Genomic DNA, 18,058 nt, shown 5'->3' with positions numbered 1-18,058 from the left:
TTTAGTAGAAAATCATAATAAGTTACTTGGTAAGTAATAAGTTTCATATATAAAACTATTTCTTTTATATATTAGATATTTCAATGTGCTTTTTTAAATTCCTAGCCTTCTTGCAAAAAATACCTAAAGAGGCTTACATTAAGATATTCAGGGCTGGGGTTGTAGCTCAGTGGTAGAGCATTTGCCTAGCAAGTGTGAGGCACTGGGTTCGATCCTCAGCACCATATAAAAATAAATAAATAAAATAAAGGTATTGTGTTCATCTACAACTAAAAAATTATTTAAAAAGATATGAATATTAAAAATAAGAAAATCAAGGGGAGAACAACTACTGATCCCATGTATGATGCATTTAAGGTCTTTCACTCCTTAGTTGTCTACTGGACCTGCTGAGGTGTGACTAGAGAGTGTGACTTGGGGAAAAAGGTTTACCTGGTTAAGCTCATACATCAACGAGGCAGGAGAGCTGAGAGAAATCAGATTTTCTTTCTCTAGGTGGACTTGCGAAGCTGTGGTTTGAATCTGGGATCCCTCACTTGTGTCAAATGCATATCCTGTTTATGTCTCATATCCTGAATAAAGCTGATTACATAACTGGGTCTCCCTAGCAGGTGTGAAACTATTTTTAGAGCAGATGTATCATTGCCTAGAAGTGGATTAAAACAAACAAACATGCGGGTTATTGGTCTGTATAGAGCAGGTGAGGCTGACCAAATTCCCTCTATTGTGAGTGCATGCAGGATAACACTCAGGATAATTGAACTGTGAATGATTGTTCATTGTTTAGAGACCAAATGAATCTTTCGCCATCTTGGTGGAGGATGATAATATTTTTCTGATTGAAATTCCTGAGACTTAAAAAAAATGGGTTTTGGATGTTCAAATTATAGGTCCTGCACCAGATGTTGTCTCAGACAAAATCTATCAGATCAGCAAAACAATTGAGGAGTATGCCATATGTCCTGATCTTCGAATTGACCTGTCTCGACTAGGAAGACAAGAATTTGACCTGGAGAACAAATTTAAACCATTCAGAGGTAATATAGAGATTACATATATTTTAAAGAAGTCAGAAAAGCCCCATGGATGGGAGTGCCTTCCAAGCGGGGTTCATACTTTAGAGTTTAGGTGTTGCATGGGTAGAATGGGGCTCTCCTAGTTGGTGATCAGTGGTTCTGTAGGCGAGTGGACTCATGAAAATTATTGAAGTATCAATCTAAAAGGTGACTATGGATAAACATGTGGAAACTGTATGTAGTATGGAGAGACATGATCAGCCAACATATCCAGAATTGGATGCTTTGATGTTTTATATGTAGGAAAAGTTCTATAGTTGACTTCATCATGTCATTCCTGGAAAAGATAATGACTTGCTAAAAGTTACCTTTGGATTTCTAAGCAATTAGGGAAAAGGTGCTAGAATGTCTTAGATACTTAAGAAGAGAACAAACAAGTCAATGGGGTCATTAAATTTCCTATGAGAGCCACAAATTTCTCTTGCAAGCCAGAATCATGCTGTTCAGCCTAATTTAATGCACAATTACCGATCACCTACTCTATACCAAGCATATTAGGAGATTTTACAAGGAAATTCACTAATTCCCAAATGTATTTATGCAAGTGGTTTAAGAATTCAAATTAATAAATAATATATAACAGAGTGAATAAATGAATAAAACTTCTGAAGTACTCCAAACAAAACCCATTATTTAATTAATTTTGAACCATATATCAACATTAATACCATGTGTGTATATTATTTTCTGCTTCTATATTGTCCTATTGCTTTTTCCCAGAAAGCATTTAAATAGCACCAGAACTAACATGTTTATTCTTTTAGTGACCCTACAAGATTGAATACAGTTTGTGTTAAGATGCTATCTTTGTATGTCATTTAACTTGGCTGAAAAGATAAAATTATTAGTTCATGCTTTCTCGATATTTTAGAGACAGAGAAAAGTTTAAAATGGATGGTCCAGGGGGCTATTGTGTTGGGCCAATGTTATAAAATGTTTCTTAAAAATTTTTGAGTCAATGGTTTGCTCAGCTAGTGAACAGACATTTATTGAAACATTGTGATATGCACTGTAAGCAACAGTGCCTGTTTTTATTAATCTAGTTAGGAGTAAGTACACGGACAGGTGTACACACACATGGAATGTCTAGACAACTGAGGACAAGGGATATGTTATACTAAACAAAATGGTTTGAATATGCTTGACTACATATGTTTGGAAGGACTGGACTATCAGATGACTGAGAAGTATTGGGTATTACCATTGGGAGGAAGTTTATTTATTTATTTTTGGTATTGTCACAATGTTTATTATAGTTGTTCAAGAGTCCCAAGTCTTTGGTGAGCTCAGATTTGAGCTCATTGCTGCAGCCATATTGTGAGTTGGATGACTTTTCTAAAGTGCTTTTGCTAATAGAGTGTGTGTGAAGGATTCCCTGGCTCCAAGAGCATTTGGAGATAATCTTTTGAAATCATTTGTGCACTACATTCTTGCTGTTTCAAGCATTGAAGGCTTGAGTTAATTGGAAGCAAATTAACCTTTGGAGTATCACCTTAATGTGTCAAGAGCATGAACTATCAGATATAAACTGAATTTTCAAGAACTGCTGGTTTGCTTGTTTTCATATTTCTGTTTGGTACTATGTGTTAGCTGTTGTAAATACCAAATGCCTTTAGAAAAGTGGTTTAAGAATTAAATAATCAGAGTGAAATTGCCAAAAATACCATCCTATTTTATTGAGTGAGTAAAACTTCTGAAATACTCAGGGTATAACATTTTATTTTACAGATAAATTTTTATTTTGGCAAAATAGATATAACATAAAATTTACATAGCATACAATTTGACCATGTTAGCCATTTTAGGTATATAGTTCATGGAGATTAATGTTTAATTGTTTTCTAGATTAATATTCTCCTCATTTCAAAAGATAATAAAACATGTCTTGTTCCTTAAAGTATTACATTAAATTTGAATGAACAAACATACTTTGATATAAATGTAAAGGAAAGAATTTTTAGGTGTGTATTTGACCATATGAAGGGAAAATTTTATATCATATGTTAAAATCTTATCCATTAAATATTGTATCTGATTGTCCTGAAAATTATTGAAGGTGTGTTGGTAACATCTCCAATACATATTTACACATTTCAGGGCTCCCAAGTGGTATGTATTTAAAAAAATAGAAAAGCAATATATCTGTGTTTTATATTTTAACTACAAATTTAAAAAGCAAGACTCTTAGGTAAAATTTTAGTTCCTCAAGAGTCAGGTATTTATTGCTTTTAGAAAGTATTTTATGATAATTATATGCTGATGCTGAGTGTGGAAAATACGGTGCATTCTGGGTTTTTCAGATGTCAAATAAGTGGAAAAGACTTGTTCTGAATTCCTGGTCATTGGATGGTGCCAGACACTGGAAAGCATTTGTGTTTAATGAGGACTTTCAAATATTTGTCATTTACCTGAAAAATCGGCTACTAGATTGGGTACAAAAAACATTTCCTGCAAACTCAGGAATATAACTGTCATAATTAATTCTGCACTTGAATCTGATAGGCACAAAGGCATTTGGAAAATAGGGGTCATTACTGAGGTCACTCTGTTATTTGTTTCACACCAGCTGAGTCATTCTTTGGCTAACCCCCATAGGAAAGGCAACTGGATATGCCAAGATGCCTGTTAACAATGATACATGTGCATTTTGAGGAAGAGAGATGGTGTCAAGAAGGTGAGGGTACTGGTGACAGAGTACATTTTTATCTTAAATTATTCTTGTGGTTAATTTTTCACTTGTAAAGAAGAATTTATAATTTGATATTATTTTTACCCATTGATCATCTGAAAAGTTTGTAGCATCTTGAGTATACCTCAATTTGTGATTTTATCTACAAAAGGACCCTGTACTTTCCAGGTAACACATGGGGTTATTGTGTTAGGTCAGAACTGTGATCAGAAGTTCATGCAATTAGGATAGTCACAGTCTTTACACTTGTAAGTCTTTTTCCTGGATATGGTCATTGACACCCCGCTTTGTTTCTCTGATATCAGTGGAGATTGTGGACCCTGTGGATATCTATCTCAACCTCCTTCGGACCATCTTTGACTTTAATGCCATTAAGAGCTTGCTGACTGGGCCAGGCCAACTGAAGATCCGCATTGATGCAATGCATGGAGGTGAGCTAGTGGTTTTCTACAAAGTAGTGATTGAGAAATGTTAAGCAGACTTCTTCAAATGTTGGATTTCTGAGATTTTGAGGAAGTTAGATTCACCAGTAATCACACAACTTGTCTATGTTCAGGTATTTGGAAGGTTCTGGAAAACTTAAGTTCTCTAATTTCTTTTTTTCAGCATAACATGAAAACAAAAGTTGAATAAATGAGTTTGAGGCTATGTCTGTGAGAGTGTGGAGTGGATTAAGACTGTATTTATTTACGTGTTTGTGATCAAAGCACATGTTGTAATTTAAATAATCAAATAATTCTAAGTTTGTTATGAAAAAAAAATCTTCACCTTATTCTTTTCTCAATTTCCTACTTTCAGGAGTCAACACTTTTCAATTCTTGTATTTTTTTTTTTTGTATTTATATACCCTGTCACTATATGTGAATACACGGCTTCTGGTGACTTTTCAGTGTTGAGCATCTATGACTTCATACCAGGTTAAGTTCCCTTTGTGGGCCTATGCAGTCATCTCCCCACCCCCAGCCCCTGAATACCAGTTCTCTGCTTTCTGCCTCTCTTGTTTTTCCTTTTCCAAAAAGCCATAGAAATGGAAGCATAAAGTTTGTAGACTTTTACTTCATGTTTCTGTCATTCAGCATAATGTTTTTGAGATGCAGGCGTGGTGTTGAATATATCAGTATTTGCTTCTTGTTATCACACAATAGTATTCCATTGTATTGATGTACCACAGTTTATTTATCCATTCTCTGGTTGATGGAATTGAGGCTTTTATCCCCAGTTTTTGACTATTCTAAATAACATTGCTATGAATATTTACAAACAAATCTGTACAGGAACGTATATTTCCATTTGTCTTGGGTAAGCTCCTAGGAGTGAGATTGCTGAGTCTGATGACAAGTGTATGTCTAACTATGTAAGAAACTATCCAAGATTTCCCCAAAGTAGACATACCATTTATATCACATGCGGTGCCTGAGTGCTCCAGTTTCTCTCCATCCTTGCTTGGGATTGTGGGTCTTTTCGATCTCAGCCATTCTACTCTATCTTGTTCATCTCTACTAGAATATGATTGATACATTTTTTTAAAGTTTTCTTCTCTCTGTATAATTTCTCTTTACTCTTTGTTGGTTTCACACTTATGTTAATTGTGTTCCTCAAAATTTTGGTGGTTTTTGGCTGGGAGCTCTGAGCCCACTGAGAGTTGGATCCTCCATGGGCTTTAGTCTAAGAGATTCTGTTTGGGCTGCTTTGTTCTTTCTTTTGAGCTGATTATATCCCCCCCCCAAAAAAAAGATCTTCTCAGTTTTTGCCTTAGCTTTATGTGACCTAGAGAAAAGAGGTCCTCTTTCCAAAGAGTTTGAACAATATTTATGGATTTGAGCTCATTACCAGACTTATACCATGTCCATCTCTGAATTACTCTAGCTGAGGACAGAGGACATTAATCAGGTAGACCTAGGTCACCTCCTTAGCCTTGGGTGCAGTGGGATTTAGCTGTACTCAAACGATATGGATTAAGATGGAGAAGAAAGTGATTTACCAGAAGGAACCCCAAAATGCTGCTACTAAAGGAAGAGAAATGGGCATTAGGCAGTCAAAATTAAAACAATGATAAAAACAAAAAATGTTTACTGTCTGAGGACTATAATATGTTGGTGGCAAATATATGAAAATGATAATTTACATAGATCTCACCTAACAGGATTACACAGGAGTACTCAAATGTGCCTGATGTGTTACTGCAGGCTTTGTTCCCTTCCATGTGGGTGGAACTCTCCCACCCATGTCAAATATATGTTCTTCTTCAAGTTTCCCCAGGAATTCTGCTTCTTCCTGGAAACCTTACCTGTGCTCATGGCTCCTCTTAAACCATTGGATCTAATTATTTTATAAATGTGCTTTGAATGGCACCTCTTTTAATTTTACCACTCCAGTCTCTCATCTGTAGCTTTGACTCATCCCATGATTAGATTAAGAGGCCAGGAATGTACAAACTACGTGCTTTGCTTCTATCTCTTCAATACCTAACACAGGAGTTCTATATTAGGCATTCCATTCCAGGGAACAGGGAAATACTATTCCTTAGCACGTATTTTGCAAAATGTGCTTATTTTTATATGCTACATGAGTGGTTGACAGTGTTTACACATTTGGCAATGTTCAAAGATTGCACAGGCAAAGGACACTGTAGAACCCATTAGTGCTTTTGCATATATTTGGCTAAAGCACTTAATACATGAAAAACAGCAGGTAATGAATCATTTTTATATGGTTGATTTCTTTCAGGGAACATATTAGAAAAATTGGGGGAGAAAAACTTTGTTTAGTGGGATTATTGACTACATTTTCTATATGCCTAACATAGTCACTGGCACATAGTTGCTCAATAAATGTAATAAATGTGAATATTATTTTCTGCTGTGTCTTGGAAAAGCCTGTAAAATTTATCTTTTTATTCTTCGTGATTAAGTGGGCTTGCTTGTTCTTACCTGAACAAAATACCAAGGGGAAAGGATTCTGCAGATAATTCACATCATTGTATGTCTTATTTTTTTCTTTTCTTTTTTTTTTTTTTAGTTATGGGACCGTATGTGAGAAAAGTTCTGTGTGATGAGCTGGGGGCCCCAGCCAATTCTGCAATAAACTGTGTTCCCCTGGAAGACTTTGGAGGGCAGCATCCTGACCCAAATCTGACATATGCAACAACCCTTTTGGAAGCCATGAAAGGAGGAGAATATGGATTTGGAGCTGCGTTTGATGCCGATGGGGTAAGTATGAAAGTTTTCTGTCTGATGACTCTTTTACCATGTTTTGAGCCAAGCATTGAAAACCAGAGAATTAATGAACACATCTGGAGCTGACATGCGCAGGGCATGTGGACCCTAACTGGCTATGCATCTGTTCTCTTCTTTAATGGCTAAATATTGCAATTAAATAGTCACTACTTTTTTTAGTTTCAGATGTTATAAAGAAGCTATTTCTTTTAAAAATATTCATATAATAAATCTTTATTTATAGCTGGTTTTATTGAAAACACCCTGTTAGGGACCAGCTATTCAGCAATAAGCTCTGCTCTCCATTCTGTTTGGAAGAAGCTGGAATTAAAGCTACGGAGGCTACTGAAGCATGAAGTAGTCATGCACATCTCAACAGGTGGAACACATTGCTCGTTTGTCAGGATTCTAGGCCCTTGATGTTCAGGGATTTATAAGGATTCCCATGCTCTCTTTGGCCTCATTCAAATGGTTTTAGGTTGTTTAAATGTAAGATGACAGTAAAGTGGCTTGGGATGATTATGGGAATGAGCTGCTTGCAGCAGATGCTTCTGTCTGATAATTTTCACACATTCCTTCCCACAGGACCGTTACATGATCCTAGGCCAAAATGGCTTCTTTGTGAGTCCTTCTGACTCCCTGGCTATCATTGCTGCCAACCTCTCTTGCATTCCATATTTCCGTCAGACAGGAGTTCGAGGGTTTGGGAGAAGTATGCCAACCAGCACTGCCCTAGACAGGTAAGTAAGAATGCCACTGTTAAAAAACTTTCTGATAGATGTCTGATGTCAACATACCCTTTGTTGGCAGCTGGAACTCATTCTCCTCTAACCCTCTGTGAACATGTTGAAAGCATAGGAACTTAGAGACATGGTATGGTTTACTGGGTAGAAGTACCAAAGATCAGTTGGCCTGAGCTTGTTTCTTATTTCTTATTTGAGCTCTGTGCCTTCATTTTCTTACCAGTAAAATGGGGAAAATGATATCATCCTTACATTGATCGTTATGAGGTGTGAATGAGGTGACTCATGAAACACATTTAACAGAACAAACACTTTGTACATATACTTCACAGACTAGTTAAAGAACTTACTAAATATGAAAGTATATATAAATGAAGTGGTACAGAGTGTGGAGATTGAGGTCAGATCATATTATTTATAAAAGTTTGCTTGTACCTTCATTAGCTCTGTAAAAATGGGATGGTTTATTGTTAGAATGCTATGAGAGAGCGATGGAAATTGCCCAGTAGGAGATTGGTCAGTGTTGACCAATCACTATGAAGTAAATCTCCTTTCTCTTACCCTTATTACCCTCTCCTACCTTGACTTACAAAACAGTGAATTTGAGTCTAATATTTTAAAAACAGTATATATTATTATTAAAACAGGACATATGAGTAGTGGAAAGTTGGAGAACACAGACAAATAACAAAATTTATATTCCTCACTGAAAATCTTTCCATAATATATATTGTACCAATATAACTAAAATACATAATATACACAACATGTATGTAATTTAATGCCAAAAGGAGATCAGAAAGAACATATTGCTTGTAAGATGTTTTTCTTGTCCATCAACAATCTCCAATGTTCTATTAATACAATTTTGTGGCATGTGAAACCAAGATCATATTTTAATTTCCCCCGAGTGTCTCCCAAATGTCTTCCATGATAGGATTCCATCCAAGACTTACCTGTTGCATCTCTTAGGTCTTTTCTTCTTCTGGTGCAGTCCTTTTCTCTTGTATTTAATGACAGTGATTTTTGAAGAGACTTTACCAGTTGTCCTGGGGAGTCCCACCTTCTGGATTGTGTAGTTTTTTTTTCCTTGTAATGTTGTTCATTTAATCGTTCATCAAGTAAAAATTTGTATACATGAAATGCATAGCCTTAACCGTTCAGTTCACCAAGTTTTGAGAAATGTATACACTTCCATAACCACCACCCAGGTTTCCATCACCCCATGTCCCTCATAGGCAATCATTGCAACAGTTTCTATCACCATGTGTTTCCCTGATTTAAACTTCATACAAATGGAATCATGTACTATATACTTCTTTGTTGCTGTGTTTTGTCATTTAATATATACATTTTTATTTACCTACATCTATAGCATGTGTTAGTAACTCATCTCTTTTTTTGTTTCTCTGTGGTAATACTAATACATGAGTTTATCCCAATTTATTTTTCCAATCCTCCATTGATGGACATTTTGACTGTTTCCAATTATTAACTATATGAATCATGATGCTACAGCACTCTTACATAATAATGTTTTTGTGGACACATTTTCATTACTCCTGAGTAAATATCAAGGAGTGGAATGGTGATTGTAGGATAGATGTAATGTTTAGTTTTACAATAAAATACCTGGCTTTCATTGTGTACTCTTACTTGCAATTTATGAGAGTTCCAGTTGTTTCATATCCTCAACAACATTTAGACTTTATTTTAGCCATTCTAGAAATTGCAAAATATTATTTCATCATTGTTTAGATTCACATCATCTCAATTACTGGTTGAGTTCAATTCCATATGTTTACTGACCATTTGTATAACTTCTTTTGGCATATCTGTGGAATGTATCTGCTCATTTTTAAAGTTAAACTCATTGTATTTTTATTATTATTGATTTGTAGAGGTTCTTTATATTTTTTTGGATAAGTCTTTTGTCATATATATATATATATATACACATCTATATCTCAAATATTATTATTTGAGATATATATCAAATATATATATTTATGTCTCAAATATTTTCCCTGCCTGTTGCTTGCTTTTTATTTTCTTAATTATGACTTTTGATGAGTTTTAAATTTTATGAAGTCCAGTTTATTAATAATTTTTATTGTAATTAATTATGTTTATTATGTATATTTTCATCTTCTATGAGAAATATTTACTTATTTCAACTTCAGAAAGTTGTTTTCTCTCTTAGAATCATTACTATTTTAACTTTTCATTCATGTTTATGGTTTTTATTAATTTTTATGTATGGTGTGAGGTAGTAGTTGAAGGTTATTTTTTGCTTTGTCTAGTTGTTCCAACCCTATTTATTGAGAGAATTTCCTTTCCTCTGAATAGCTTTTGTGTCTTTGTTAAAAAATCAGTTGGCCATATATATATGTGTATCTATTTCAGGATTCTCTGTTTTGCTCCCTGATTTTATTTGTTGATCCTTATGAAAATATTGCACTAAAATCAGGTGAATTGCCAATGATTTTTCCTTTTTGTGTGTGTGTGTGTATCCCCATGCATTCATCCATCCTATATCCTCTGCATTTCTACATACATTTTAGTATCAGCATGTCAATTTCTACCAGAACCTATTGGGATTGGGATTTTTTTTGTTGTTGTTAAATCTATAGAGCCATTTGGGGAGAATTACATTTTAATAATATTCAGCCTTTCAATCTATGAATGTGGCATATCTCTCTATCTAGATTTTCTTTAATTTCTTTTATGTATATTTTGTGTTTTTTAGTATAAAGGTCTCCTACAATTTATATTTTTTGTAAATAAATATTTCTGTTTTCTATATTTTGATGTGATTATAAATGGAATGGTTTTATGAATATAATTTTCCAACTGTTGGCTACTAATGATTAGAAATATAATTGATTTTTAAAAAGTTGACCTTATATTCTTTCATCGGATACCTCCCACTTTACTTTTCTTCTTTAGGGGATATTGACATCAAGCCCATAATTGTGAACTAAACACAGTTTAAGATTCTTGCATAGCTGTACCAAAGAGCAGGTTTGAGTTCATTTACATTTACTTATATTCTTCTTCATATTAAAAAAAAGCTTAATAAAATAGTACAGAATGAAGCAAAGAATGGGACCATCTATAGAAATTGAGAATTTAGTTATATATGACCCCGAGTGCTATATAGGTTACTTAATATTATGAAATTGTGTTTAATAATACCTTGCACATATATAGCCAATCTTACAATGTAGAGAGAATTTTCATACAGTTATTTCACTAGATCTTGGTAATAATTTTATCTCTATATTAATGATATTAACTAGTGATCAGAGAAGTTGATTTTTACAAGGTCCCACAGCTCATTAGAAAGTGTCAGGATTTAAAACTAAGTCTTCTGATATAGTGTTCTAATGTATCTGCCCAGTAACTACAACTAGATTGGAAGGGTCCCTGAGAAACCAGTAGAGAATATTGCCCAACCCTCCTGTGGGGTAGCCAGCAACTTTTCAAATGATGGCCAAGCGAGGCTGGTTTTATTTTGACAACAAAAACCATTGTCCTCTTTTCTTGTGGAAATTTCCCAGTACTTCTTGATTTCACTTTATCCCCCCCCCTTCCCTATAAATCTCTGTATCAGTCAGAAACTAGAGGCCTTGCTTAGAAATCTCACAAAGGACCTGTTCTGATATGTAAGTGACCATTTAAAAGGATTATTCATGCTTGCTGGTTGGGATTCAGACATTCTGTGGGGCTCTGACGTGGTGATTTGTTTTGGGTATTTGATCTGTTGTGTAGCTCCCAAGTGGATTCTCGTGATGGACACTTCATAAGCTTTATTCTTCCTAGGTAAAATAAATGCAGCTTTAATATGTTGATCTTGTCAGTGGTTTCCTGTATAGCTTATTTTTTTGAATTAATAAAATCATAGGATTATGTCCATAAATGCCAGGCCCCCAAAGAATAACAATTGAGTAGCAGAGAGACATTAAATGACCCACTTGCCTAATCTTCTGGGATTCCAGAATAAGGGGGGGCCTGCACCTTTGAAACTGATGAATTATTCAGACAAACTTCCATTGTTCACAGATAATTGTTGTTTCCCAAGGGAAGATTTTCAGTGTCTTTAATTTCTACTCTTACAGTGTCACTAGAACAAGGATTCCATTTACCTCAGAATAATAAAGTTTCAGCCCTGAAAATGGCAGTCTTTTGGGGCTTTGTCATTCTGAATATGTCTGATCTGTGGTTGTAGATGAGTCTTTGTTGCTGAAAATATTTTGGTTCACATGATTTGACAAGTAAAGCTCATTCAAAGTATATTTGTGGCCTGAGGTTTGTTTCCACCCCACGTAGAGGTATTAAATAATCCTCTATGTCATCATCCTTCAATAATATTTATGAAGCACCCATCTGTGCTTGGGGCTGTGCCGAATGCTGTATAAAACAAGGCAAACACACAGGCTTGAATCCTGCTCACTGGGGATATTTACTCTCTCAAACAAGGCCAGCATCCTTGGAGACATCCAGAGGAGCCAGATCGGAGAAGTGTTTTGACTATGAGGAAGGCCATGGGAGGTCCACACCCATGAACATGGCAGTGAGGGAATAGGTTCTCTTCTACCCTTTCTTTGCTCTTTGTGCCACCCTTGTTTTCCACCATTTATTCACTCAGGAGATAGTTATTAAGGACCTTCTATCTCCTATACATGGTCCCTTACCATGGTAGAATTTTTAGTCTGATAGGGAAGACAAAGAATTAAAAAATAAAGAAAAATTACAGAAATGGAAATTGTAACACAGGATGGGGGAAGTGAACTTGGTGCAGTAATAATTGGTGGGAAGAGAGCATCCTGCTTAGATAGAGTAGCCAGGGAAGGACTATCCCAGGAGGTCATGATTAGGACCAAAGAACAAAAACATGCAGCTGGATCTGGCTGTGATGCTGGGATTAGAAATGACCCATAGACCACATGTGAAAAGACTTATTCCTGAGACTGTAGTTTATAACTATTTGTTGCCAATCTCCAATCGAAAATATGTACTGTAGTTTTATCTTGAACATACTCATCTGGCTGTTGGAATTCAGACAGTGCTAATCCTACAAGTATGCAAGTATCTTCTGATCTGTGGTGACCTTGATCCTTGTTACATCCTTTAGATCTGGGCTATTTCATCCCCCAGATCAGTCATGATGCATAGCAGTAATGGGAGACACAGTGATGTGAGTTAATATCTAATTATTTGGTCTCCTATACATTGCTTCTGCTATAGGATTATTGGAATTATTTTGCCTCATATGTTCATGTCTCCTTTATTAAAATAACAGGGAAAAAAAAGAAAGAAAAACTCTTTATCATTGTAGTTAAGTGTCCTCAAACTTCACAAGGCAAGAAAGATATGGCAGCTTCAAATGAGGATTTTGTAATAGGAACTTAAAAACCTGCACCATAGGGATATGAATCAAGAAGGATCCGGAAGCTGTTAATCCCCTAGGACTGAAGGGTCAAGGGGAGGGATCAGGTAGCCATAGCCTAGGGAGGCCTGGCTTGTGGGAGATGGGCCTTCAGATGGGAGCTGAACTTGCCAGGGAGGGACAGATGCCCCACTGTTTTGTTTCTCTTGCTCTCCAATCTCCTACTGGTACCTCCTATTGACCAAACCAGGAAGCCAGCAGGCAGCCTGTGGACTGCTGCTCTGGGGAGGAGAGCAGGGCCTCAGTGAAATGGGGTTAGGGGTGGGGGAGTGACCAAGGGGCAGCCGGTGTAACCAACATGGGGGCCTGTCATTTTGGAGCTCTATTTGCTCTTCAAGTCTCATCTTCTCCCCTCTTTGGGAGACTCAGGCAGAGAGTTGATTTAATCAGGGACCAATCCTTTCATAACTGATCTACTAGAAGCTCCATTCTTATTATCTCAAAAAATTGATGTACTCCTCTTTTTTCTGATTGACTTTCCCACATAGACAACCACAAAATATGTTTATTGTTTATCCTTTTGTTTGTGTAAATTGTTGTTTCATTTGCATATAGATTTCAATTATTGTGGTTAGTGCTGTGTAATTTGTACTTGATTTTTAATTATTTTTTAAACTTTTTTCCACTATAGACTGTGTTTTAAGACCCTCTTGGTGGCTGTGCATACACCCAGGGTGTTGCATCTAACTGCGCCACTGCAGCCCACAGTGCCAGCCAGTCACTGCTCATCAGCTTCCTGAACAAGGCACAATCAGACTGTCTTTCACCTCCTGCCACAACTGTTAATGCTGCATAGGCTTCTGTGAGTGTGTGTGAGATTTCTTTGAGTTGTGTATCCAGGAGCCAAATTGTTGGGTAGGAATGGGCGTCTATATTAAATCCATTTGACGAATGCAGTCAGGTCACACTCCAGAATGCCTTCCCCAGTGCGCTTCCCCTACCAGTTCTTAGTTTCTGCATCTTCAAATCCAGACCTATGCTTTTTATTGTTTAGCTTTTGTTTTTTTCCAGTGGAAAATAGATAGAATAATATACCATTGCTATTTTCATCTTATGTTTTCATATGCTTGCAGAATTTGGGGTCTCCTTTTCTATTAACTGTTTGTTCCTGTCCTTTGCATAATCTATTTAGGGTTCTTTTTTTTTCCCTTGAGTAATTTTCAGAAATTCCTGGTACATTCTAGATATTGTTGTCAGTTTTAGGCACTTCTAAGTTTTTTTTTTCTTTTTTTGTACCAGGGATGCTTAACTACAGAGCCACATCCCCAGTCCTTTTCTGTATTTTATTTAGAGACAGGGTCTCACCGAGTTGCTTAGGGCCTTCCTAAGTTGCTGAGACTGGCTTTGAACTTGCAATTCTCCTGCTTCAGCCTCCCAAGCTGCTGGGATTACAGACATGTGTCACTGTGGCTGACTTCATCTTCTTTCTTTGAAAACAAAATGTCTCTGGATTCTATATTGAAATTGATATCAGCAGACAGATCTCATATGCAACTCAAATGTGACATGTATTAATAGAAACTTCTCTAATTTTCCCTAAAATTGCTCTTCTTGAGTTTACTCTCTGAGTGACTCATTTACTACTCTGATAATAAACTTTGCAATAATATTAGGCTTCTAATCCTCCCTCCTATGAATCAGAGTTTTGTTACAAAAATCCTTCAATGTTTCTAAGTCATCCTTTCTTCTCTATTCCTACTTTTACTTTGCTATTCTGGTTCTCATACTCGTTGGCTTGGACTAATGCAGTAGTGCGTGGACTATCCGGCCCTCCTCTGATTATTTTTTGGACTACCCAAGGACAGTTGTTGTAAAGTCACACAATTCTCTCCCTTGCTTAGCATTTGCTTAGTGGCTTTGAATGCTTGCAAAAGGATATCCCATCTCCTGATTTTACGACCTGTGTAAGCCCCTGATTATGAATATCTCCCTCTTGCCTACATTCCTTCCTTGCCTTCTGGACATGTGCTGCTTACCATTTCCCACACTCTTGGCCTCTCACAAATGTGTTCCCTTTGCCCACCCCCATCCATTTTGTTCTTCCTTTTCTTTGAAAGTTTGAGGCAAGCATCACCTTGTCAGTGAGTCCTTCTTTGATATGTGTTCCCTCCATCCTGAAGCCGAGCACTGAACTTACTTTTTAAGGATCCCTTTGTCATAGTCATCACCAGCATTGAAAACACTGACTTGTTTCCTCACATCCTGGTTGTACCTAGTGCTTGGCTCAGGGCATGTTCTTGATAAACACGTATTGAGCCAGGTGCAGTGACACATGCCTGTAATCCCAGCAGCTTGGGAGGCTGAGGCAGGAGGATTGTGTGTTCAAAGCCAGCCTTAGCAACTTAGCAAGGCCCTAAGCCACTTAGAGAGATCCTATCTCTAAATAAAATATAAAATAAAATATCTGGGGATGTGTTTCAGAGGTTAAGCGCCCCTGGGTTCAATTCTAGTACCAAACAAACAAACACCCCCCCCCTCCAAGAAAATAACAAACATCCTAAAACAACAACAAAATGCATAAACATAACCATTAAATGCACAAATGAGATTTCTTCCCTTTGTGAGTACTTTTTTAAAAATTCATTTTGAAGAAATAGTAACTAAAACCCCCCAATTCTTCTGACTTTAGTATAGAGATAAATCTGGCTATGTTATCACTTGTTTGTAGAGGAAAATAAACTACATGATGAGAGTGGACAGTGCTTAATTACCTAGTCTTTTGGGGGGGTATAATAAAATTGTGTCTGACTTGGTTTTCATTTACAATTTGTAGCAAGTTGGATGTTTAGTAATGACAGGTGAATATTGAAGCCTGTAGCACATATGACTTCATCAGGGTGAGACAAAAGGAAGCAACTGCACAGCAATTTCCTAGTCGAAAATTAAAAGGTTCAGGCTCACCACAGCCTCAACTGAGAATGGTTTATTTCTTACCCTGGTAAATGGGAAGAGGAATGGACTCATTACAGGACATTTATAGGAGCCTAACATTGCCTTCCTGTGCGATCTTTGTGTTCACCTAGTGGGATAGATGTTGAGAATGGTTCATCCCATTATTCAGTGTTTCTAAGAGTTGGTGTCTGATGAGAGAGTGATCTCGGGCCTACACTTGGCAGAGGGCATTTGTGTATTAGCTAACTAGAGTGAGAAGAATAAATACACACTTAAGACCAGAAGAACAGGAGACCTGGAAATGTTGGAGAAAGCTTCTTCATTCAGTTTCTCAGAGCCACCTTTTCTGAGTTGGTTAGAAAAGCTTTTGGATGAACATTAGATGACCAGAGTTCCAAGATATATAGTTATCATCACCCTCCCATTTGAACTGAAAGATGAACTATTTTGGAAGTCAGCTCTCTCTCATCAGCTATATTTGCAAGGACTCTTAGTTACTCCTTGATGCTGACTCTGGAAGGGCATTGTCGTTATTAAAGGGACTCAGTATCCAATTCTTTCACTGACTTGGTCCCTTTGCCTTTGTTGTTACTCTGAGCTTTGGTGGACTCAGCTATACGGGACAAAGGCCCTTCACATCACCCTGAGTGACTGGGGCCTACAGACCATTTGAAGCAGAGGTTTCAGTGCCATCCAATCTGGAGCATATAATTAAGTGGCATGCTTCCACTGGAATGTTGACTTCATGGCCTGCCTCATTTCTAATCTTAATTTTTGGGTCTGTCTGGTTAAATAATCTTCTTTTGTTCCTTGTGAGTTAAAATATTTGTCCACTTTAAAAACCAATCCCATTAATTACTGCAGAGCGGAATATGGGTTGATAAAAATGTCCCATATTTTGATTATGGTGGTAGTTACCCAGCTATGTACAGTTGTCAAGATTCATGAAACTGTACAATGAAAAGTTATAAAAAATGATGACTTTTATTTTTAGATTTATACTTTGATAAGGGTGATAAAATAATCAAACCCTACTTATTTAAAAATAAAATAAAGCCCCTTTCTGGGTCTTCTTTTATGACTGGAGTTAGGAATTGTTACTCTCTTTGGATAGTCCCAGTTCCCAGTATAGATTTGAATAAAGAGACCACCAATAAAATTTGGCCCTATGCCAGAGAGGGGTGTGGCCTTCAGAATCCCTGTCCTCTGTCATCCTCTGGGGGTGAACGTAAAAAGAACATAAAAAAAAGAACGTAAAAATCCTATCTGTAGTCTTGCCTTCTTTGGAAAAATCTTACCTTTAGAGTTGGAGCTTTTCCTATTTAAAAGTCATTAGTCAGACTTACTGGTGACCTGAAGGATGGGGGGAAGACAGGGAGCCCAGCCTAACTCTGATCCATCCTCTTAGTCCAGTCACCAGAGGAGCCTGGCGCTGGGGCACTGCTTCTAAGGGACGTTGATAAGACATCTGAGGCTGCTGACACATCTGGAAGGAAAGTGTTGCACTTTCTGTTGGTGCTTCATGTTTTGCAATGTAGTTTTTCACTCCATTAATTTAAAACAACAAATTTTAGAATGGAGTTTAAAACTCTGGCCTCTTAGGGTAGTGTAAGCGGTGCCTGTGGGAGCACTGCTTAAATGCTTGCTAAATATCACCCATCCCCTGGGCTGAGGGAGGATGGAATCTAAGAGATGCAAGCAGGGTGAACCAAACAATTGAAAGTTTTGCCTGATTGGCCAAACAATAGAAGAAAGTGATTGCATTTTTATTTACAGTGAACTCTGTCATAGTGTCTCATTTGACTATCAGCACAAAACCTAATAAACTGTTATTATGGACATTGTGTTTATAGAAGAAATATGGTTTTGACAGGTTAAGTAACTTGCCCAAGGTCACACAGCAATAAAGATGCAGTTGAGACTGGTACCTTCAGATCGAATGACTCAAACCTCATAATCTTTTTACTAGTCCTCTGGTTGAGGATGGGAGA

General features: G+C 36.8%; 1 protein-coding gene across 1 annotated transcript in view; it reads left to right on the top strand.

The window, feature by feature from the left end:
- Pgm5 (phosphoglucomutase 5) overlaps positions 1–18,058 on the top strand; it is a 168,884-nt gene that overhangs the window by 26,327 nt on the left and 124,499 nt on the right. The window contains exons 3-6 of the mRNA XM_077797016.1: positions 891–1,037; positions 4,071–4,196; positions 6,784–6,974; positions 7,566–7,720. Coding sequence (XP_077653142.1) covers positions 891–1,037; positions 4,071–4,196; positions 6,784–6,974; positions 7,566–7,720 — 619 coding nt within the window. The remainder of the gene's footprint in view (positions 1–890; positions 1,038–4,070; positions 4,197–6,783; positions 6,975–7,565; positions 7,721–18,058) is intronic.

Source organism: Urocitellus parryii, chromosome 4 (genome assembly GCF_045843805.1).
Source record: "Urocitellus parryii isolate mUroPar1 chromosome 4, mUroPar1.hap1, whole genome shotgun sequence".
Taxonomy (NCBI): domain Eukaryota; kingdom Metazoa; phylum Chordata; class Mammalia; order Rodentia; family Sciuridae; genus Urocitellus; species Urocitellus parryii.
The sequence above is the reverse complement of the archived record's forward strand: the minus strand, read 5'-3'. Positions and strand labels throughout refer to the sequence as shown.